This window comes from Erinaceus europaeus, chromosome 12 (assembly GCF_950295315.1).
Source record: "Erinaceus europaeus chromosome 12, mEriEur2.1, whole genome shotgun sequence".
NCBI classification, from domain to species: domain Eukaryota; kingdom Metazoa; phylum Chordata; class Mammalia; order Eulipotyphla; family Erinaceidae; genus Erinaceus; species Erinaceus europaeus.
Window position 1 is genome coordinate 76,666,288 of NC_080173.1, and position 23,402 is coordinate 76,689,689.

General features: G+C 45.2%; 1 protein-coding gene across 4 annotated transcripts in view; it reads right to left on the reverse strand.

Moving 5' to 3' along the window:
* Positions 1-21,995, reverse strand: part of PHF12 (PHD finger protein 12) — a 52,648-nt gene extending 30,653 nt beyond the window's left edge. For 2 of the 4 annotated variants that reach the window (XR_009553144.1, XM_060204040.1), the window contains exons 1-2: positions 21,352-21,995; positions 20,531-20,712 (exon numbers count right to left, since the gene is read on the reverse strand). Coding sequence is in view for 3 of the 4 variants with exons in the window: in XM_060204040.1 (XP_060060023.1) it covers positions 20,531-20,712; positions 21,352-21,417 (248 nt within the window). In the remaining variant the exon portion in view is untranslated. Of the gene's footprint in view, positions 1-7,457; positions 7,547-20,530; positions 20,713-21,351 lie in introns of those variants that run through there. The other 2 variants (XM_007520455.3, XM_060204039.1) reach the window with 2 other exon arrangements.
* Positions 21,996-23,402: the final 1,407 nt, after the last annotated feature.

Genomic DNA, 23,402 nt, shown 5'->3' on the forward strand with positions numbered 1-23,402 from the left:
AGTGAGAGACAGAAAGGGAGAGAAAGATGAGACAACATAGAAGTGCTCTCCTGGGAGTTGGGCGGTAGCGCAGTGGGTTAAGTACACGTGGCGCAAAGCGCAAGGACCTGAGTAAGGATCCCAGTTCGAGCCCCTGGCAGGGGAGTCGCTTTATAGGCAGTGAAACAGGTCTGCAGTCTATCTTTCTCTCCCCCTCTCTGTCTTCTCCTCCTCTCTCCACTTCTCTGTCCTATCCAACAACAATAATAACTACAACAATGAAACAAGGACAACAAAAAAAAAAGGGAATAAATATTAAAAAAAAAAAAAAAAAAAAGAAGTGCTCTCCCACTTGTGAAGCTTTCCCTTTCATAGTGTTGTGAGTAGAGATGGGAGGCTTGAACCCAGGTCCTTATGCACGGTAAAGTGTTTGCTCCACTGAATGAATTATCTCTTGGTTCTGTGACTCATTTTGATCAAATATAATGTAGCAGGTGTATTAATATTGTCACTTCCAAGGCTGGGTCTAAGAGACCTGCAAACTCCATTCTTATAAGCCACAAGGAAACTTGAGGCATCCCCATCAATAGTTCCAACTCATCTTGGATCATGCCAACTTAGTCAAGAAGAAGGGCAAACGCTAGAAGAAGAATGCCAACTTAGTCAAGCTTCCAAATGACAAGTGCAAGACAATGTGTCAAACAGAAAAACTACCCAACTGAGTTCTTGAGTCCAGTCAACCCTGAGATTTGTGAGGAATGACTACTACTGTCTTTAAAGTTACCGAGTATTGGGGTAGTTTATTTAACTAAATACAGCTCCACCATAGTCTTCTCAGATTACTCAAACATTCTAGATATCACGCTGCATGGTTTGGCTCTTTTGAAGCTTTCCTTTGTGTGGCAGTTCTCTTATTTCTTAGAGGGATCAAGGGCTGGATCTCTTCCTACTCTATATCTTTATAACATAAAGGTCATGCACAGAGTCAGTGCTGAATCAAAATTAGAGCTGTGTAGAGCTGGCCTTACTGACCTTCCAGAACATTGATTTCCATTAAGGTTATAACAAGAGTCACATGAGACTTGATTAAATCCTTGGGAGGTTCATGTTAATGTCTATATAGCAGTGGTTCACAAAGTGTGGTCCCAGGCCGACTACATGAGTATTATCTGGGAATTTATTAGATATGTAAATTCTGAGACCTTCCTTTAGACCTAGTGAACCAGAAATTCAAATGCGATTTCAGCAATTTGTACTTAGCAAATCCTCACAGGTGATTCTGCTCATTATGGAAGTTTGAAAACCATTACTATAGTGGCCTGGGAGGCAGCACAGTGGCTAGAGCACTAGACTTACAAGCATGAAGTCCCAAGTTCAATCTTCAAAATGGCATGTGCCAGAGTGATGCTCTGGTTCTCTTTCTCCATTGGAAATCTAAAACAAATACCAATGTTATGCCTATAAAGACTATATTTATGATTAAATTCCTACATTTGACTTGACTTGGAATAGGAAATTTTTCTTCAAAGAATGTGAGAAAAAAAAAAAAAGACAAGGGTTGGATAAGTAAGGACTCTCCTGCTTTACTATTTCTCTCTAAAACAGCACTTGCTTTACAAATTTCCCTACCTCCTGTCCATGCTTTTCTGGAACCCACCAACTCTTATGGAGCATTGTTTTCTTTCCTTCCTGTATCTTGATGGACTCTCAGGAGGATCTTTAGCAGGAAGCAGAGAACAGGCACACTGGCCCATTGGGACAAATCTTCAAGCCCAGGAGGACTACAGCTGAATGTCATTTGTAAAAGTTTTCCTTAATTCTAGTATATTTCTGCCAGTAGACTCTGCTATGGTTCAGTAACTATCACATTAAAACAACCCTGAAAAGGTCATCATTTCTGATTTTGTTTTTCATCGTCTCTTTTTGATCTTTCACTGGCTTTGTACCAAGACACTACACCAAACATGTAAAGCACAGAAAGGCAAAGCAAAGTGGTAGACTGAGATTTTTGACCAAGATATGAATGCTTTCCTAGCCACCCTTCATGCTTCCCTCAATCTATTCCTAATCTTACCGGCAGAATGATTTATTACTATTAATTCTAAAATTTTACTTATTTGATAGGACAGAGAAAAACTGAGAGGAGAAAGGGAGATGGGGAGAGAGACACCTGCAGCACTGCTTTACCACTTGTGAAGCTTCTTGTTGCAGGTAGGGACCAGGGGCTTGAACCTGGATCCATGCACACGATAATGTGCATGCTCAACCAAGTGTGCTACCACCTGATCCAGGCAGAATGCTTTATTTAAAACATTCTGATCACATCACTTTGCAATTGAAAAGCCCTTCGCCATCACTCTACCCCATCTACTATAGGATAAAATTCAAGTTTCTTAAATTTTATTATTTATTTTAGATAAGACCACTGTGGGCAGAATCCTACCTCTTTGTTCCAGTTCAATTTTAGTCTACACATCCTATTTCTCAACTCTGTATCTCTCTTCATTCTAGAATTACTATCCACAACCAGGAAAGTTGAACCTCCCCCTGCTCCTTTACCTGGTAAATGTTTCATCTTTGGGAGGGGGAGGGATATGGGGGTCAAGTCAGGCATTGTATTCTAGGAAGCCATTTCCTGACTTCCCACAGCACTTCTTTGCCACACTATACCGAAATAGTTATATACCCAAAGCCTCTTCTCTCTACTTTTTTTCTGCCTCCAGGCTTATGGCAGAGGTCTGGTGCCTGCACTCCAAATCCACTGCTCCGGGAGGCCATTTTTTTCCCATTTTGCTGCCCTTGTTGTTATTATTGTTGGATAGGACAGAGAGAAACTGAGAGAGGAGAGGAAAACAGATGGGGGATAGAAAGACACCTGCATTAAGCACATGTGGTGCAAAGTGCAAGGGCCGGCGTAAAGATCCCGGTTCTAGCTCCCGGCTCCCCACTTGCAGGGGAGTCCCTTCACAAGCAGTGAAGCAGGTCTGCAGGTGTCTATCTCTCCCCTCTCTGTCTTCCCCTCCCTCTCTCCATTTCTCTCTGTCCTATCCAACAACGACGACATCAATAAAAACAATAACTACAACAATAAAACAAGGGTAACAAAAAGGGAATAAATATTAAAAAAAAAAAAAAAAAGAAAGAAAGACACCTGCAGGGAGTTGGGTGGCAGCGCAGCGGGTTAAGCGCATGTGGTGCAAAGCGCAAGGACCAGTGTAAGGATCCTGGTTTGAGTCCCCGGCTCCCCACCTGCAGGGGAGTCGTTTCACAGGCGGCGGAGCAGGTCTGCAGGTGTCTATCTTTCTCTCCCTGTCTTCTCCCCTTCTTCATTTCTCTCTGTCCTATCCAACAATGAGCGACATCAATAACAACAACTAAAACAACAGTGTAAAACAAGGGCAACAAAAGGGAAAATATAAAAAATAATAAGAAGCAAAAGAAAGACACCTGCAGCCCTGCTTCACTGCTCGTGAAGTGACCCCCCCCCTGCATGTGGGGAGCCGGGGGTTTGAACTGGGATCCCTATGCCAACCCTTGAGTTTCGCATCGTGTGTACTTAACCCGCTGTGCTACCGCCCAACTCCCTCAATAAAACTTTAAAGAGCTGGGGAACACTAAAACAGGATTGACTTCTATAAAGTGAGTGTAATCCCTCCAATGCCATGAAGCAAAGGCAACCAGGTGGATGCCTGCATTGGTGCTTTTTTTTTTTTTTTTGCATTGGTGCTTATACTGCACATTAAATTTACTTTTCTTTTTCACTGCCACCAGGGTAATTGCTGGGACTTGGTGCCTGCATGATGAACCCACTGCTTATAGAAGTTGGTCTGCTCTCGCTTGCTTGCTCCCCCACCCCCCCCCCATAAAAACTGAGAAGGGAGGAGATAGAAATTCCTGCAACTCTTGTTTCACCATTCATTAAGCCTTCCCTCTGCAGATGGGGAGCTGGGGTTTGAACCTGGGTCCTTACACACTGAAAGATGTGCACTCAACCAGGTGTACCACTGCCTAGCCCCCAGATTACTCCAGAGCCTCAGGAATAGAACCTCTTTGCATAACTATTATGCTATCTACCCCCGCCCTAAATAATTTTATTTCTAAAAAGGATTTATGTATTTGACTAAACACAGTTCTACTCTGGCATATTAAATTACAGTATGGAATCTGGGGCCACAGGCTGGCAAAATACGTGCTTTACCAGCTGAGTTACCTCCCTGGCAGCACAACCTAATTTCTCTTAACACAGGCAAAATGCTTACAATGTATTAAGAGGGTCTTAAAAGTAGCTCCTGGTTAGGTTGGTATCTCTCCCCTTCTTCCTTACCAGGAAGGGGCTTGGTGCCAATACAACCATGAAGCCACTACTCCCAGTGGCCATTTTTTTTTCCCTTTCTTCCTTTCTTTTTTTCCCTCCAGGGTTATTGCTGGGCTCGGTGCCTGCACCATGAATCCACCGCTCCTGGAGGCCATTTTTTCCTCCTTTTGTTGCCCTTGTTGTTGTAGCCTTGTTGTAGTTATTATTATTGCCACTGTTGATGTCGTTCGTTGTTGGATAGGACAGAGAGAAATGGAGAGAGGAGGGGAAGACAGAGAGGGGGAGAGAAAGATAGACACCTGCAGACCTGCTCCACCGCCTGTGAAACGACTCCCCTGCAGGCGGGGAGCCAGGGGCTTGAACCGGGATCCTTATGTCAGTCCCTGCGCTTTGCGCCACACGCGCTTAACCCACTGTGCCACCGCACGACTCCCCCTTTCTTCCTTTCTATAGGACAAAGAAAAACCAAGAGGAAGAGAAGACAGAGGGAGAGAGACAGACACCTGCATCACTGCTTCACCTCTTATAAAGTTCCCCCCTGCAGGTGGTGGCTAGGGAGTTGAACCTGAGTCCCTACGCATGTTAATGTGCGTGTCACTGCCCAGCCCTGGTCCTGGTCACTTCCTAAAGGGTTACTTTTAGAGACACCAAGTTAAAGAATACATATTCCTCAGAATTCTAGATTATGACAAGTGTGAAACGAGGCCTGTGGATATTGGGATACTAACTCTAGGATGAAGACAGAATATGTTAAAGTGCAAGGCCATCATTTCTTGTTGAGATTTGTTGCTTTTTAGAGACAGAAAATGCAAGTTAAAATAAATCTGAAAATGATTAGCATGGGCGTTAGGTGGAACATAGGAATCTTACATCATGCAGCTTCTTATGATGTGTCTTCTTTACTGCTAGCAATTCCTTTCAAATTCTTCAGGAGGCAGCTTTTGTTTCCTCTTCTCTCTCTCTCTCTCTCTTTCTCTTTCTGTGGCACTGGGGAATGAACCCAGGCTAGAAGGCTAGAAGACAACTTTTTGACTCTATTGGAAAGTAATTCATGAAGTGGCTCTAGAAAACACAGTCATTAGAGTAATAAGCTCAGAACTAGTTTTGTTTCTAACGTTGTCTGCATGTAGATTGATTTTGGTCCTTCTTAGAAATACTGCCAAACAGGGAAAGGATTCTAGGGAAAAAGGAGATTTGGTTGCGTTGGAGTATGAGTACATTTTGAGGGCATTCTCACATTATATGCCTATCTTAAAGCTCTCTCCAGCATAAGAATGGCGTTCTCCAATGGGGAGATAGCACAATAGTTATGCAAAAAGACTTTCATGTCTGAGGCTGCAAGGTTCTGAGGCCAGTTTCAATCCTTAGTATCTGAAGCCTGAGCTGAACAGTACTCTGGTAAAAAGGGCAAAGAAAAAAAAAATCATGTAAGCTTAGTGTACAACTCTGAAGCAACTATATGCACATCAGTCTTTATATATCATGATATGCCTATCAAAATAAACATGGCTCTGCCTGAGCTCCTGTTCATTCCCATGTATTCATGAAAACAGGCTGCTGAAGGCCATTCTCTACAAAAGGAAATCATAAAAAATTAACTCAGGTGATAACTGAAATTTCTGTGTGAATATACTATATATATATATATGTGTGTGTGTGTGTGTGTGTGTGTGTGTACGTGTTTGTTTTTTCCTTGTCCTTTTCCAGAGACCTGCTCAGCTCTATTTTACGGTGGTTTGGGGATTGAACTTGACTCTGAAGCCTCAGCACGAGAGTCTTTGCATAACCATTATGCTATCTACACCCTGAAATTTCTCTATCAGAGAGAAGCTACTGCTCAGCAATGAAAATACCATAAAGCAACAAGTACTGCTTGTAAAGATAACAATATGGTTCCTAATCACAAAAGTTTAGAAACTGAATGATAATCTCATTTTATATCTAGTTGATAATAGTTCACAAATGCTTTAAAAATTTATTTATTTTCCCTTTTGTTGGCCTTTTTAAAATTGTTGTAGTTATTATTGCTGTTGTTACTGATGTTGTCATTGTTAGATCGGACAGAGAGAAATGGAGAGGGGGGGAAACAGAGAGGGGGAGAGAAAGACAAGACACCTGGAGACCTGCTTCACTACCCGTGAAGTGACTCCCCTGCAGGTGGGGAGCTGGGGACTGGAACCAGGATCCTTGTGCTTTGCATCACCTGCGCTTAACTGACTCCCCAGCTCCAATCTTTAGACTGATTTTTTAGTAAGCTCCCAGATATTGTGCAGGCCCCCCAGATGCTCCTACTTGACCTTTACTACCATAATGAGATAACAATTACTTTCACTGTATAGACGTGGTAACTAACTTATTTGACAACATGGAGCCAATAAGTAACAGAACTAGAAACCAAATCAATGTTTCCTGGTTCTTCTAAATATTGAGCATAGGCTATTTTAATTTACTATTGATATTAATGAGAGGGAAAGAGACACATGTGATGCTGGGGGTTGAACTCAGGTTCTCATGCTTGCAAGCTCAAAGCTTTATTTATTGTGCTACCTACCATTCAGGACACTCCACCCCCCCCAGCTATTTTTTATTTATTTTAAATACTTACCCTATTTATTTTAATGAGGGAGATAGAGACCAGAGTATTGCTCATGTGGTGCTGGGAATTGAACCTGGGACATAAGAAGCTCAGACATGAAAGTCTTTTGCATAGCAATTAAGCTATCATCTCCCTAGCCCAAAAAACTTTTTTTGTTGTTGTTGTTGCTGTTTTTTTTTTTTTTTTTTTTAAGAATCTTTGCTATTTCCTTATCTCCAGGGAATACACCAGCATACCAATCAGGGTATATTCCTCAACCTCAAAGCTGGATAAATGGTCCCCTCTATATCAGCCAATATTTATTGCATTTCCGTGGCTTAGTATCGCACTGGAAGAAGCATATAAGTTATGGATCTACTCTATCAAAGAAATGTAGTCTTTGCAGAGAAAGGATCAAAGTCATTTGTTCATTCAAGCATTTATTAGACACATTTCAAACTAGGCAGTATGCTAAATGGTGAGGTTTTGGATATGATCCTTGTTATCAGGGATCACAGGCAAGAAACAAAGTAACAAGGACAGTTAGAGGGTCAGGAGATAGTTCACACGGTAAAGCATGAGCCTTACATGTGCAAGGCCCTGTGTCTGAGTCTCCAGCGCCTGGAGCACCATGGACAGTGGTGCCTCTCCTCTCTGTTTATCCTTCCCTCTTCTCTCTAAAATAAAAAGAATGAGAAAAATTGGCCCTGTGGAAGACTGATAAATAGTGGAGGCTGTTAAAGGTGCAAGGTTTGGGCAACACATTAAAAAAAAAAAAAAAACAGCTGGCAATGAGACCACACACAATCACTAAAAGCTGATTCTTGACATAAAAACTTCTATACAGACTTAACTGCTTGCAGCCCACCAGGACACAGCATAATGGGTTAAACGCTGGATTTTCTTTTTTTATATTTATTTTCCCTTTTGTTGTCCTTGTTGTTTAACATTGTTGTGGTTATTGATGTTGTTGTTGGATAGGACAGAGAGAAATGGAGAGAGGAGGGGAAGACAGAGAGGGGGAGAGAAAGACAGGCATCTGCAGACCCGCTTCACCATTTGTGAAGCGACTCCCTTGCAGGTGGGGAGCCGGGGGCTCAAACAGGGATCCTTACGCTGCGACACCGCCAGACTCCCTACGCTGGATTTTCAGAGATGATGTCTTGACTTCAATCTCTGGTATCATATATGCCAGAGTGATGGTCTGGTGTGGCCCTCTCCCAATAAATAAATAAATCTTAAAAAAAAAAAAAAAAAAAAAACAACGAAAAATCTGACTCAATTGCTCGTCAATGCCAGACTTAACAGAGAATTCCAGAATTTTAGTCATTTGGCAGCTGAAGATGATGCCCTTTACCTACTGTCTTCCCACATGGGAGAGCTAATATTTAGCAAATGGTGATTCAGTCAATGATCCTTTTTAAAAAAAATTTTTCGTATTATCTTTATTTACTTATTGGATAGACAGCCAGAAATTGAGAGGAGAGAAGCTAGAGAGGGAAAGACAGAGAGATACCTGCAGACCTACTTCACCACTCGCAAAGCTTTCCCCCTGCAAGTGGGGACTGGGGGCTCGAACCTAGGTCCTTGTGTACTATGTGCGCTCAACCAGGTGCGCCACCACCCGGCCCCTCAGTCAATGATCCTTTCAACATGATGAGTGAAGGATCTAGGGGCGTTAGGAAGAATTGTTAACTTTAGAAGCAGATATATCTCTGTATTTTGAAAAAGTACATGATGAAAAGAAGGTTGTGGAGTGGGGACACTTTCCTGGGAAGGAACCCTGAAGCTGATACTAGTGTACAATGTATGTATCTTCAGATTCTTCCCAAAACTGTTCAAGTCCTGGGAAGGAAGGTGAGTCCCTGAAAGTTATCTACTACCACATGTGAGCTGACTTGTCTTAGAAAACTGGTAGCTCACCATTTGTAATAATTAATTTGGGGGTGGGGTGGGGGAGGTAGCATAATGTTTTGTATAGAGAGTTTTCATGCCTGAGGATCCAAAGTCACAAGTCTCAGGTTCAATCCCCTGCACTGTCATTAGCTAGAGCCGAGCAGAGCTCTGGTCTCGGTGCCTCTCTCTCATTAAAAAGAAAGTAAGTTTGAGTCCCTGGCTCCCCACCTGCAGGGGAGTCGCTTCACAGGCGGTGAAGCAGGTCTGCAGGTGTCTGTCTTTCTCTCCCCCTTTCTGTCTCCCCATCTCTCTCTTATCCAATGACAGCAACAATAACAATGGCCACAACAATGATAAAACAACAAGGGCAACAAAAGGGAAAAAAATGGCCTCCAAGAGCAGTGGATTCGTGGTGCAGACACTGAGCCCTGGCAATAGCCCTGGAGGAAAAAAGAAAAAAAAAGAAAAGAAAAGAAGTGTGGTCTGGGAAGTAGTACAGTGTGATAAAAGCTTTGGATTCTCAAGCATGAGGTCCTGAGTTCAATCCCCAGCAGCACATGTGCCAGAGTGATGTCTGTTTCTTTCTCTTTCCTCCTATCTTTCTAATAAATAAAATCTTAAAAAAAAAAAAATTAAAAAAATTTTGGGGGGTCATTTCTGGAAGTTTACTGTTCTAGGAGACTACTGTTTCCCTCCCCTCGCCGCAGAACAGATGAACACTGATGTTTTCCCCAGTACCATGAACACTGATGTTTTCCCCAGTACCATGGGGGCAAGGCTTGAACCTGGATTGTAAGTATAGCAAAGCAGGGACCCTTCCCAGGTGAACTAGCTCACTGGTCCTCACTATTTTTTTTTTTTCTCCAGGGATATCGCTGGGGCTCAGTGCTGACACTACAAATCCATTGCTGCTCCTGGAGGCTATTTTTTCCCTTTTTGTTGCCCTTGTTATTTATCATTATTGTTGTTATTGCAGACCTACTTCACTGCCTGTGAAATGACCCCCCTGCAGGTGGGGAGCCGGGGGCTCAAACTAGGATCCTCACACTGGTCATTGTGCTTCGTGTCATGTGTGCTTAACCCACTGTGCTACTGCCCGGCCCCCAGTCCTCACTATTTTAACCACTACCTGACCTTATGCATATATGGTAGTTTCACTTGGAATAAAATATCAATGAGATAAAAAAGATTACACTGACCCATATCATCTGTATTTTCATCCTTCCTCACTTCCTTCTACCCCTCATTTTTTTTAGGTGGTAGTGGGGGAGGTGTTCAGCAATATAATCTTCAGCGACTATGCAAGTGGTAACAACCCTGGAGTTTGGTGTGGTTCTATAAGACCCGTGAGGGTGCATCAGCTGTTAACAGTAACATTTGTATATAAGCCAAATAAAAGCTGATGGAGAACATTAGTTTTTCAAAACTAAAGCCTCTAAAGACCAAACTCTACAGAAGAACTACAGCATGTAGACTCCCATAAGCAAATTCAAATGACCTGTCTCTACTGCTGATGATGGGAGTGTACATCAGTCTGTTTCTGGAGTCACTGAAGAGAAAACCACCCAAACATCCTTCAGCTAGAAACTGTAATTGCAATGACAGACTGCTCGGTGTCAGTGTCAAAGATTCAAAGCCCAGAGCCAGATGATTCCAACTCAAAGCCAAAGGACAGAGTCCAGTTTTAATTTAGCATGCCTTCTTCATTCACTAATGAGGCTGCAGCTCACCACTGCAGGTGGAGGATGTTGGTAGCTGTCATGGTTCTTGGCTCTCTAATTAAGGGGATCTATTTCAAGGCATATACCAGCGTGGCTGATCTGAGTCTAACCTCACTCTCTCCCCTGCCTATTAATACTTGTGAACCTGTATGACATTAACATTTACTTCAGATTTAGTAGTCACCAGTGGGACCTGTTGCTCCATGGCTCTTGTTAATTATCCATCCAGCACAAGCAGTTTTTCAATATGCAAATGGAAGAGAGAAGGGGGAGGGGAACAAAAGAACAAAGGGAGGAGGGGAGAGATAGGGAAGCAGAAAGACTGCCTTTTATTTCGGATTACCCCTCGCCCATTATAACAAGCAGGTAAAAATGGTGTTGGGCTCTAGACTTATAAATGTTAAGTCACTGATGTATAGCTTCCAAATGCCATTCAGCTAAGTGACACTGACATTTTATAACGTGGGCAGGTTGAGAGATGGGAAAATTTCCGTTAGCCAAATTGAAAGCTTTGGTGTATGTTTCTTTTGGACAAAAAGAAACATGTGGATAAAAAATATTTACAGAAGAACACATGTTATTTTCGCTTGCTAAACCGACAAAACAGTTAATTATTTAATACAAACAGCAAACAGCATTATCTATATACAATAAATATACCAATAGCCTTCCACATGGTTCTCTTCTAAAAGAGGCCAGTTGCATGAATTGGTAGGGTCACTGCTATGAGAAGCAATCACTCTCTTCTGTAAGCATATTTGGCAGTTTCATTTGGAATAAAATATCAGTGAGATAAAAAAGATTTTACTGACCCTTATCATCTGTATTTCCATCCTCCTTCACTTCCCTCTACCCCTTGTTTTTTGGGTGGTAGTGGGGGAGGTGTTTAGCAAGCAAACAATAGCACCAAGCAGTTTTGATTTCTAATTTCACAGTTCATGAGTCTCACCCACCCATCTGAGGTCCTGCAATTATATTTAATGGTGTTATACAAGACCAACTGCTAAAGACAACACATGGGCTCTAGCAAGTGGCTCACCCAGTGGAGCCAACATATCACCATGCAGAAGGACCTGGGTTTGAGCCCTGGACCACCACATGGGAGCCCCAGCAGCAGGGAAGCTTCATGAGCTGTGCTGCAGTGTCTCTCCTCTTTCTTTCCCTATCTCACCCTGATGAAGGAAAAATAATGGATGCCAGGAATAGTGTTATACAGGCAACAAGCCCCAGAGATAATCCTAATAAAAAGGGAGAAAGAAATAAAGAGGAAGACAATACATGCTCAAACAGGACAACTACTCGGTTGAAGGCGGCCTAGCTGCCCTTGATAAGGTTGGGAAATGGGATGTATTAACCAAAATGGGAACGAAGGTGACTGCTGACAAGACTATAATCACATCTCAGTTTTCCAACAGCCATGCTTTCCCCTCTCCTCTCATATTAATTAAACCCTGAGTCTTTTATAAAATGAAACCAGCTACTGCGCTGGAAAAGCTAAAAAGAACTAGGCAAAGTTTATTTTTAAAAGACCATTTCAAAGTTTTATCAATACACCAAGATATAGTGGTCTGTTTTGAGAATCAAAATGTCAGTAAAAATATTAAGTTTCCCGTAAACACTTGTGTAGGGAAATCAGTCATACTGAAGGACATTGAAGAGATAAAAGCAGAGGGTGAGTTAGTTAGTTCATGGGGTCTCTGAACCATAGTCCCTTACCCTTCCTTCTTCATCCCAGTTATGGACTCAAATATAGCAAATGCCACAAAATACATAAAAAGTACTAGGACTACTGCTTTTTTTCATGCAAAGTCTGAGTAGTGGTAGTGTTAACAAGTACACCAGTGAAGCACTAGGCCTTTACAAACACTCCACTGAAAAAATGAGCCAGTTGAGTCACCTCTACAAGTGTACAATTCTTTCAAAGTAGCTGACTGCACCCAAATTTTATTGTTTTCTTTGTAGAACTGGCTGGTGGCATCCTTCCAGTGAAGGACACCTGGAGAACAGTATTAAGAGCCAGGAGGAGTCGGGCGGTAGCGCAGTGGGTTAAGCACAGGTGGTGCAAAGCACAAGGACCGTCCTAAGGATCCCGGTTCAAGCCCCCGCCTCCCCACCTATAGAGGAATCGCTTCACAGGCGGTGAAGCAGGTCTGCAGGTGCCTATCTTTCTCTCTGCCTTTCTGTCTTCCCCTCTTCTCTCCATTTCTCTCTGTCCAATCCAACAACAAGTGACATCAACAACAACAATAACCACAACGAGGCTACAACAACAAGGGCAACAAAAGGGGGAAAAATGGTCTCCAGGAGCAGTGGATTCATGGTGCAGGCACTGAGCCCCAGCAATAACCCCGGAGGCAAAAAAAAAAAAATTGCTCAGTCTTACAATTTCATTAACCCCCACCCCTACACACAGTTAAGCTCCAGTTTATGGTGGTGCTGGGGATTGAACCTTGGTGGGACCTCAGAGCCTCAGGTTTGGAAATTGTTTGCATAATCATTGTGCTGTCTCTCTAGCCCTTTGTTAGCTTCTCTACTCTGTTCTCTAGACAAATGTAAAATGAAGAAAAATAATATTTAGCAGTGCTGAGGAACACAGCTGGGCAAAAGCCTGTAAATATTCCTTGTGCTACCCTGGAATTCAAATTTTTTACTAATTTTGAGACTCCCCTTCTCTGGCCTGAGAGTAAAGGAAAGTCTTTGGGCAATGGTTAAATTTAAACCCTGTAGAGTTCTCTCTTGCTCACTCAAGCTTATTTCAAAAAGAGCCTCATGCAGAGTCCAGAGCAATAGGAAAGACTGATACTAGATTTAGGCATAAATCCCCCTAGAGCCCCACCCCTACTGCTATTCTACGTATCTTTTGTCTTCTTAAGCCTAGCAAACATTTCCTGTGAGATATTCTGCGCATTTGTCAGAAAAGAGGAGAAGGGTAAAGATTAAATGGCACAACTAATTAACATTACCATAAAGGAAAGCAAGAGCAATTAGGTAGAAAGGAATGGTCACTGTGGGTTTGTGTTAACAAGCACCCATACACTTGGAAGGACTCAGGTATCATTTGTTTCCCAAGCAGCATTTATCTCTGCAATTTTTCATCTGTAATACCACTTGCATTAGGCAGCAGTGAACAGAGGAAATTGATCAGATTCTAGCTTTTGAGAAGTTTAGCGAGCTTTTAGTACAGGATTTCAAAGGAGAAAAGAGCATCTCTTTGAATGTGGGAGTTATTTTTTGTACCTTAAGAAAACATCAGTCTTCATGGCATACTAGTAACTTACTTGTTGAGAATTCAACAACAGTTCTTTTTAACAGTCAAGTTACTTAAAAAAAAAAATTCAAGAGAGGCAAATTGAGAGAGGGGAAAGGGATGGGGGGAGGTGGTGGTGGTGGAAGCATTCCCAGAGCAGCTTACTGGTATGTGGTGCTGGGGACTGAATTCAGGACCTCACACTTGTGAATCCATAGCTCTACCACTCTTGGTAGTTTCCCTTTGATGACTGGTTAGACTATCGACGTCTTTTGTAAGTTAGTCTATAGTAGGCACAGGAGATAGCGTAACAGAGATGCAAGAAGACTGTCATGTCTGAGACTTCAAAGCCCCAGGTTTAAACCCCTGTACCACCAGAAACCTGAGATGATCAATGTACTCTGGTAAAAACAAAATAAATCAAACTCACCAGTTAGTTTACTTGCCTCCTAACACATATGTGCTAAACCTCTTATTTGCTGGAACTTAGGTTTAGCAGTAACTTTAGATTTTAAGGACGAAGATTTAACCTCAGAAGAGTCATCTTTCTTTTCTCAAGTCATGGAAAGTATAGTCAGCTAGCGATCTGTGCATACATCCTGGGCACGGTGACAAATCTGAATACCAGTGTGCCTTTCTGAAATTTGGTCTAGGACTTGCATGGAATACAATGTCCTCCTCTTTCAGTAAGCTGGCAGGACAGCTACACTCCTGTTCTATCTCTTGGGAGGCTAGCATTATGTAGAGGTGCTCTCATAAGTGTCACTCATCGAATGGCAATGCAGCTGGCTTTGCTGTACTCCCTGGGGTCTCCTTAGCTTCTGCATAAAGTCAAAGGAGAGCAGAGTAAAGCGGTGGAACAGTAGTTAGCCGTAAGACAGAAACACTGATAAAGTCTTCAAGAATGAATCTGAAAAACTCACTGAGCACTTTTGAGTATCACTTGTATGTCCACTCAAAGTTTAATAAAAACTAGTGTTTCATTAAACACAAAGTAGCGACTATTTGAGTCTCTCAGTTGAAATTAAAACAATTTGGGCTGGAGAGATAGTGTAGTGGTTATGCAAAGACTTTTACGACTGAAGCACCAATAGTTCCAGGTTGAATCCCTAGCACCACTATAAACCACAGCTGAGCAGTGCTCTGGCGAAATAAATTAATAACAAACAATTTGTTTTTATACTATAATTTGACTTAAAATAGATGGTAATTACTTATGTGGTAGACCCAAATTGAAAAATTTCCCAGTGGTCCAGGAGGTGGGAACAGTGCTGATAAAGCACTGGACGCTCAAGTACGAGGTCCCACGTTCAATCCCTGGCAGCACATGTACCAAAGTAATGTCTAGTTCCTTCTCTCTCTCCTCCCATCTTTCTCATAAATACATAATTTATCAATAAATAATTAATAACTAATAAATCAATAAAATCTCTTTTAAAAATAAAAATTCCTCACAATGCTACTTCCCTTAAGTTACACAAAAACTATTTCCACTTTTAGTATTTCTGATGCTTACTATCTTAAGTAAAAGCCATTTGGATCAGTTTGAACTAAAGCACTTCATAATTAGCCCAGAATTTCACATTAAGTTTAAGAAGCAAACACTGGTGGTCTAAGAGGTGGCTCAGTGTATAAAATGTTGGACTCTCAAGCATGAGGTCCTAAGTTTGATCCCTGGCAGCACATGTACCAGAAGGATGTCTGGTTCTTTCTTTCTCTAACCCTCTCATTAATAAATAAAATATTTTAAAAACGAAGAAGCAAACATTGACTTACTGAGCCCTTCATGTTTGAATGAGCCATTTAATAAAAACACTACAGAGCAGGGCCAGGCAGTGGCACACCCGGTTAAGTACACATAGTACTAGGTGCAAGGACCGGGGTTCGAGCCCCCATACCCCACCTCAGCAGGGACTCTTCATAAGTGGTGAGGGCCTGCAAGTGTCTTCCTCCCTCCTCAATTTCTCTCTGTCCTAGTGAATAAAAATGTGAAGAATAAAAAAAGAAAGAAGGAAAAAAATGGCTGCCAGGAGTGGCACTGAGCCCCAGTGACTAGAGGTAAAAACAAAACAAACATACTGTTGAATATAAAACATTAATTCCCCAATAAAGAAATAAATAAAAAAAAAAAAAACAGAGAACACGCTTTGCTACACATAAGCTTTTAGTTCAAGCCTTTTGTAATATATGGAAGAAAGTATCAGACAGTCCCGGGGGAATTTCATGGATGGAGTGGTATAGGTGTCTCTCTTTCAAAAAGTATGTAAGTTGGGAGTCGGGCGGTAGCACAGCGGGTTAAGCGCAGGTGGCGCTAAGCACAAGGACCAGCGGAAGGATCCCGGTTCGAGCCCCTGGCTCCCCACCTGCAGGGGAGTCACTTCACAGGTGGTGAAGCAGGTCTGCTGGTGTCTGTCTTTCTCTCCCCCTCTGTCTCCCTCTCCTTTCTCCATTTCTCTCTGTCCTATCCAACAGTGATGACATCAATAACAACAATAAAAAAACAAGGGCAACAAAAGGAAAAAAAAATATATGTAAGTAAGTAAATAAATAAATCCAGGTGGTTATTCAGTGGCATCAAGTATACCCAAAATTCTCAATTAATTCTCCACTCAAAGTAACCAAAAAACTACATATCCATACTCCAATGCAACAGAATAAATGTAAAACAAACTACACATAAGACCAAACTAGGTTTACTGTTGAATCATTTTACCACTGAAGGGACAGAATGAGGGAAGAAAGTCCAGATGTCACCTAGTTCTTCAGTGTCAGACTTCCAAGCACTTAACAATATCAGAAATAACAAATTTATAAGGTAATGTCAAAATAAGTATATTCTAATTAATCAATGCCCAGTATCATATTGAAAAGGAATTAAACAAATGAAGTTAGAAAAGTCAACTCCTTCAAAGTCCAGATAGGACAGATCTTTGGCAAAGAAGTTCTCTACTCTATGTGCAAAACCTTTCCTGTTATGACTCACTGTAAACTGAATATGCAAAACTCCAAGCTGAGCTTGGTTTGCCTGTGCTCAGAGACCTTTTTACTCTCATTCTTCGAAAACCTCATTTTGGATCTTGCTGCCAATGCCAGAGACGAAAGCTGGCCAACAATCCCAAATATAACATGCGGAGGCAAATGCTACAGAAATCTGTCTGACGGGAAGCAACCATGCTGAGGTAGATGCACTTCTCCATCAGACTGTTTTGGTCCCTCAGTCTGTTTGAAGCAAAATGCTATGAACAAGCAATCAGATGAAAACACCCAGTTTCCAGTCAGCTTCATTATGGACGCCCTACGCTACCCACTTTCTAATAAAGTCTACTTCTATCCATCTCAAATAGAGATGGGTCAACAGCAACTTAAAGTTCCACCATAAAATTTTAAAGCCAACTTTTAGGTACAGAGAGCAGAGTTTTCAGAAAACTCAACTTATGGTATGACAATTATGATAAAGGTTAAGTCCACTAGGGAACACTTAAAAGCGATCTTTTTCCAATTCTCCAGGGGCACATTTACGGCCCCACTACCACAATGAATAACTGATAAACCAGCTAAATTTGGATAAAATTATACTACCACTTAGACAAATGTGAAGATACCGCTCAAGTTTAATTCTTTAGTAAGGTCATGGTATTGAGCATGAGACAACTCATGCCCTCACCCAAAAGGATCATTTCAGAAAACCCAGAAATAGGGCTTCTAGTTTAATTGGGAAGAGGTAGTTGTTCTTCCCACAGAGACACTGGCCCCGGAGACAAGACAAGACAATTAAAATGGCTTATTTGACCAGTCATTTCCTCTAGCAGTTTATCTTAGAAAAATCCCCTGTGGTTATGGCCCTGTTACTAAGCCCAGGAGGTAAAGTTTGCCTAGAATTACTTCTGGAACATTTTACTAGATCTTGTTCATTGTGAGACAAGTTGGTAAGATATGCCAGCAACTGAAAAAAAAAAATTTTTTTTTGGCCCCACAGAACTGTAAATGGAGATCCACAACACTACAGTTGACTTACAGGCCTGCCAGGCTCTATCTTTACTCTTGAATGTTTTGTACATAAAGGGAATTATCATTATTACGTTTACTTAAATAGAGAAGCAAAGAAAAAACAGACACATGTCCTAAAGTCAGCCCTACATGGACACAAGTAATGCCAAGAAATAAAAGGACAAGTCAATATCAACTGCTTGACCTATTATTTCACTAGTGCTGCAAAGAATATGGAGACACCAAAAAGTGGCATACTTCTCATTCGAAAGGCTTTGTACCAATATCTAGAATGTGTAAAGATTTATAATAACTCACATAAGCCAATGGTACATTCAGTACTGGCATCTTCAAACGGGGAACTGGAGCTGTGAAACAAGTCCTGCTTCATTTACTGGGACACCTTATATCTCCGATTACCAGTTCCCATTCATAGACTAAAAAAAATAAAGCATTCAATGAAATGCACAGCCTGGGCAAGCCTGAATCTTATAGGTAAAAGTTCCCAACTTTCTCCTTCCAGCTGACGTGGAAAATACTAATTGTTACACCATGACAAGACTAAAGACTCATTCAATTAAAAGATTCAGGTTAGGTTTGAGTTGAAAAGCCCAATCTCAGGAGAAACAGCACATGTTTTTCCACAAGCCTAAAGTTTCTAAAAAACAATTTCTGTCTACTAAAGAAATAAGACTAATGGTAACAAAGAGATTTTAAAATCTTAATTCAATCTGAGAACTATCATTTTCATTCAGGTAAAACATAACTCGTATTTTTTTATTATTATTTATTTTCCCTTTTGTTGCCCTTGTCTTATTGTTGTTGGATAGGACTGAGAGAAATGGAGAGAGGAAGGAAAGACAGAGAGGGGGAGAGAAAGAGAGACACCTGCAGACCTGCTTCACCGCCTGTGAAGCGACTCCCCTGCAGGTTGGGGAGTCGGGGGCTGGAACCGGGATCATTAAGCCGGTCCTTGCGCTTTGCGCCACATGGCGTAACCCGCTGTGCTGGACCGCCCGACTCCCCATAACTCGTATTTTAATGCAAGTCAAGTCCACAATCAGTCCTAGTATGAAAGAAGCATCAAAATAAACAAAACTGGGGAGTAACTGTTAGGCACCGCATGTACAAATCTCTTCCACACTTAATAGAGCAGCACAGGAAACCAGAGCAACAGTATCTTCTCCAGGTGGTTAACACTTTATAGGAAGCAAAAGGCTAAGAACCACAGACCCTTCTGCTAGTATTACTCACTGTAATAAAAAATTTAAAGCTAGTAGCAAAGCTTTCTTCAGGATAATGATTTCTGTCCCTGCAACATTACAAGCCATGATGGGGAGCCCTCCTGGGCAAAAGTATCTTTGGAATGGTAACGGGAGCTTCCCATTCTGACCACATACTTAATTTGCCAGTATCAGTCATCTGTCTAATAAGTGCTCCAAAACCTGCAATTAGTACAAATATATAGTAGGCACTACTCCATAAACAGAGAGATGGAATGTGGACGAACTGTGTAGGGTTTAAGAAAGATCTCATTAACTTTCTTTTTAAAATAAAGGCTGCATAAAAAAGGCTATGTGAAAAATGAGTGGTCAACAAGCGGCACAGCCCCATCTCCCTCCTGCTCTCTCCAGTCCAGTCCTTGGACTTTCACAAACATCTGCCTTGGTCAACTGTTGCTGAACAACAGACCCATCAGAACAAGATGCCGTCTGGACTCCTTCAACAAAGGTGGGATTCTGCGGAGGGCGGAGGAGATTTCTTTCTGCAGAAGCTGGAGTTTAAAACTCTTCTTGGCAGGTTTGTTCTGCCTTGAGCTGCTGAGGAGGATCAAGCAGCAGGCGGATCAACCAGCTTCCTCCCTCCCTCTCGGATCTCTCCCTTCCCCTCCCCTCACGGGGAGCACACAGCCTGAAAAATGCACTCTCTCGGAACCACAACACGCAATCCCGCAATCCCGCCCCGGCAGCAAAGAATTTTTCAGTGAAGGGCTCGCCGATCCTGAGCGGAGAAGAGAAAGCGGCGCCCAAGGGCAATTTTAATTGTCTGACCCGGCCCGATTTCCTAAGAGGCTGGCAGTGCGGGGAGGGGTGGGAAGAGGGAGGCTGCGAGCCGAGGCAACAGGGGGCAAACGGAGGCAGAGAAAGAAAGGAGACCAAAGCCAAGGAGGTCTCAGCCCTGGCCTCCGAGGAGCTTCTGCATAGGGGACTCCGGGGTTGCGCCGCTGTTCCCCGGGAGACGTTTGCAAATCATATATGCAGTCAAAATGGCGCTGAGAATAAAAATATAATTTAAAGGCTGGTCGCCATATTGTAAACAGAGGGGCAGAGAAGAGGCGGGCTTGAGAGTCCCTCCGCGGTCTCTTCCGGTTAACAGCGCCCGTGCGCCGGGGCCCGGGGTCTGCCGGGGCTGCGGAGGCTGCGCGCACCCGCCCGAGGCCCGGCCTGCAAGGAGCCGAGAGCGCGCGGCGCAGGGCCCGGAGCTCCTCCCCTTCCTCCCCCGCCGGCCCGCCACCTTCGGCCGAGCGCGGTCAGTCTCCTCGGCGACTTCCAGTCCCAGAAGGGGCTCTCCTCGCTCCTCCCCACCCCCACCTCGGGGCCCCGACCCCCCGCCGCTCCCCCACCCCCCACCCCCCACCCCAAACGGCTGGGTGGCTGGATGCCGGCAGACACCTGGGGGCGGGGAGGCGCTCGGCCCGGCGGCTGCAGCGAGTCAGCTAGCGGCTGCAAGCGCCCGTTATTTCAGCGGGCAAGGGCAGGCCGGGTGAAGGAATGTGCCGCGAGGGGCCAGCAGGGGCCCCCAGACCTTACCAGCACTGGAGGTGGAAGGCGGCCGGGCAGTGGTCGCAGCATAGGAGGTCCCCGCCTTCTTTGCAGCTATCGCAGCTGTCGTGGTTGGTGGCCCGGCCGCTTCTCCGGGGCTCCTTCTCGGGCTTCCGACTCCGCTTCTCCGCCTCGTCCGACTTGGGGGGGGCCAGCAGAGCCTGGATTTGCTGCACACACATACAGACGGCCTGTGTGCACACTCGCAGCTTCGGGGCGGCCCGCTACTTCCCTCCCCCCCCTGCTCCCCGCAGGGCTTCTCCGTCATCCGCCCCTCTCGCCCCTTTTGTCCTCCCTGCTCTCGTCCAGGCTGTTCCCAGCCCCTCCTGAGCCCCGGGAGCCAGGGTCGCGGTCCTGCAGCGCACAGGCCAGGCCGGCTCCCTCCTAGTGGGGAGGCTCGGGGTAGGGGGTGGGGAGAGGGTGCGCGGTTCCCTTCTCGCCACTTCCTTGTATGGACAGCGGGGGACTCCAGAGCCTGGCTCGGGAGAGGCCTGAAGGCCGGGACGCGGACATGCCGTGGGGAGCACAAAGGGGCGGCGAGAAGGGGGTGGAGAGCCCCGCCGGTGCAACGGGCTGGAGTGGGCCGACGCCTGGGGAGGGTGGCGAGGCCGATCAAACTGCTGCACACGTTCTGTGAAGCTTGAGCTCCGTCCCCCCGAATTGCAAAGATGGGAGGGAAGGAGAGCAGGAGGGAGGGGGCGTCGGGGTGAGGAGACAGCCCCCCCCCCCCCGTCCTCGCGCCTCAAGCTCCGCAGCGGCTTTGTAGGGTGGAGGAGCCCTGGGGCGCTGGGGAAAGGGGGCACTCTTACCTCCATCAGCCCCCCCGACGTGTCCAAGTCGTACACGATCGTCTTGGTCTCCATTTTCTCCCACATTCATCCGCCTCCCGGACTGGGCGCTCTCTGCTCCGGACCCCCCAGCCCCGCGGGGAGGGGGGTGGCGGGGGAAGGGGGCGCTCCGGACCCCGGTCCCCTTTCTCTCTTTCCAACGCGGGTCCCGACTTCCTCGCCCTGATTCCCCCCCACCCCCCGGCCCCCAGTCCCCGGGACGGCAGCGTCCTCCCTACGGGCCGCGAGGGGGGAGCGGCCCCTCAGCCCCGACCCGGAGGCTGACTGCACGGTGGGTCCCGGCTCCGGGGGTCAGGCCTCGGCGGGGCCTAGGCCCACAGGCTAAAGCCGGCGCTGGCGACCGCTGGTCCGGCCGGGAAGGTTGGCGGGCGCTGCCATCCCGGGGCTGGGGGGATCGGAGGGGGGGTGAGAGGTTAGGTGAGGTTGTGGTACGTGAGGTGACTGGGGGGAGGGTGATGGGGGTGGTCCCCGGGCTCCGCCTCTCGCTGCTGCCGCCGCCTGCGTCCCGGCTGCCGCGCACTTGGCGCAAACTTACCGCGAGCGCCCGCAAAGCCACCCGCGCAGGCGCCCCGGGATCGCCGCTCGCCGCGCGCAACCGCAGTGACAGCCGGCGGCGGAGCCCCTGCGCAGTCGCAGTGAGTGAGTACCCCCCAGCGCGCAGCCGCGCTGGCATTCGCCTGGCCCTCCGAAGCCCCGCCTTTCCGCCTGGCGCCTGCGTAGTGAAGCGAGAGGGCGGGACCGAGGGTCTTGCGCAGGCGCCTGGGAGAGCGCACCCAGGTCATGCGCAGCCGCAGTAACAAAAGTTCCCTTCATCCATTGGGGTTTGTGTATAGACCAAGAGTACTCAGTGCCCGCGCAAGCGTGTTGGGGGTGCTTCGCTCCCGCCCCCAAGCAACACAACCACCTCCCGCGCAGGCGTATTGTCACCTGCAGGCTCTCATAAGAATGGTTCTCTTTTCGCCATTTTGGTGATGGGATATAGGCTACCACGTCCTTGGAGTCCTCAGGCATGAACAAGAATGAAGGAGCAAGGTGTAGTGTTACCTGGAGATGGTAGGCTGTCGGTGACAGCAGTACTCCCAGCGGTTTTGTACTGGGTTGTTTAATTCTAGCTCCAGGTGTGGCTGGACCAGTCGCCATATTGGTAAAGAGAAAAGAAAACCCACTGAGATGGCCAACGATGCTATTGGTGGGGGGGCCGGATTGCTGTTTTCACTTTTCTCCTGTCCCCTACTGTTACTTAGCCTGAGTAGCCCTGCTTTGTAGTAGTGATGGCACCAGGGAGAGTGCCACCTGCTTACTACTTTCTCTTGTTAACTGTTCCCAAGCAATGATCTTTAGGCAGCAGCGAAAGCGAAGTTTGAAATACTGACAACGCCCAGCTACCTGCCTACAGTGAACTTCAACTCCCAGTATGCACTGCATACTGGGTTCAAAGGATGGACGAGAGCGCATTGCACTCTGGGGGCGAGAATCTCGAAGCGTGGGATGAATTGTGGGAGTCGTAGTTCCATGTGCGTGCTACATACTGTAGAACAGACATGGGGAAGAGCAATTTGCTTGTCAGGAAGGAATACTTTTGAAAGCTGCTGTGCTGTATGCTGGGATTTGTAGTTTGGAGCTGTCACCGCAATTTCTGTAGAGGGGCCCCATGCTCCCTGCACAGCAACAGTAGCCCGTTCCTCCCTTTGTAGCTCTTTCAGAGATGTCCAGTTATCTTTGTCTATCTGTGAAACTATGGAGAAGGAAATGATGTCATTATGTATAACCCTAGGCATTTAGTTGGCATTGTTGCAATGTAACTGCTTCTGGTCATTTTTAAGGCATACTTATCACTCTCTGAGACATAAAACTGGAAAGGTCATAGATACCTATCCCCGATTTCCAGCTGCATGGAGAGGAGCGGTGGTGTGTCTAAGTCTAATTTACTTAGTGAATTTATGACAGATCTAGAATAAAACAGTTCTTGATTCCCAGGCCAGGATACTGCTCACTATACCAGACTAACTGCC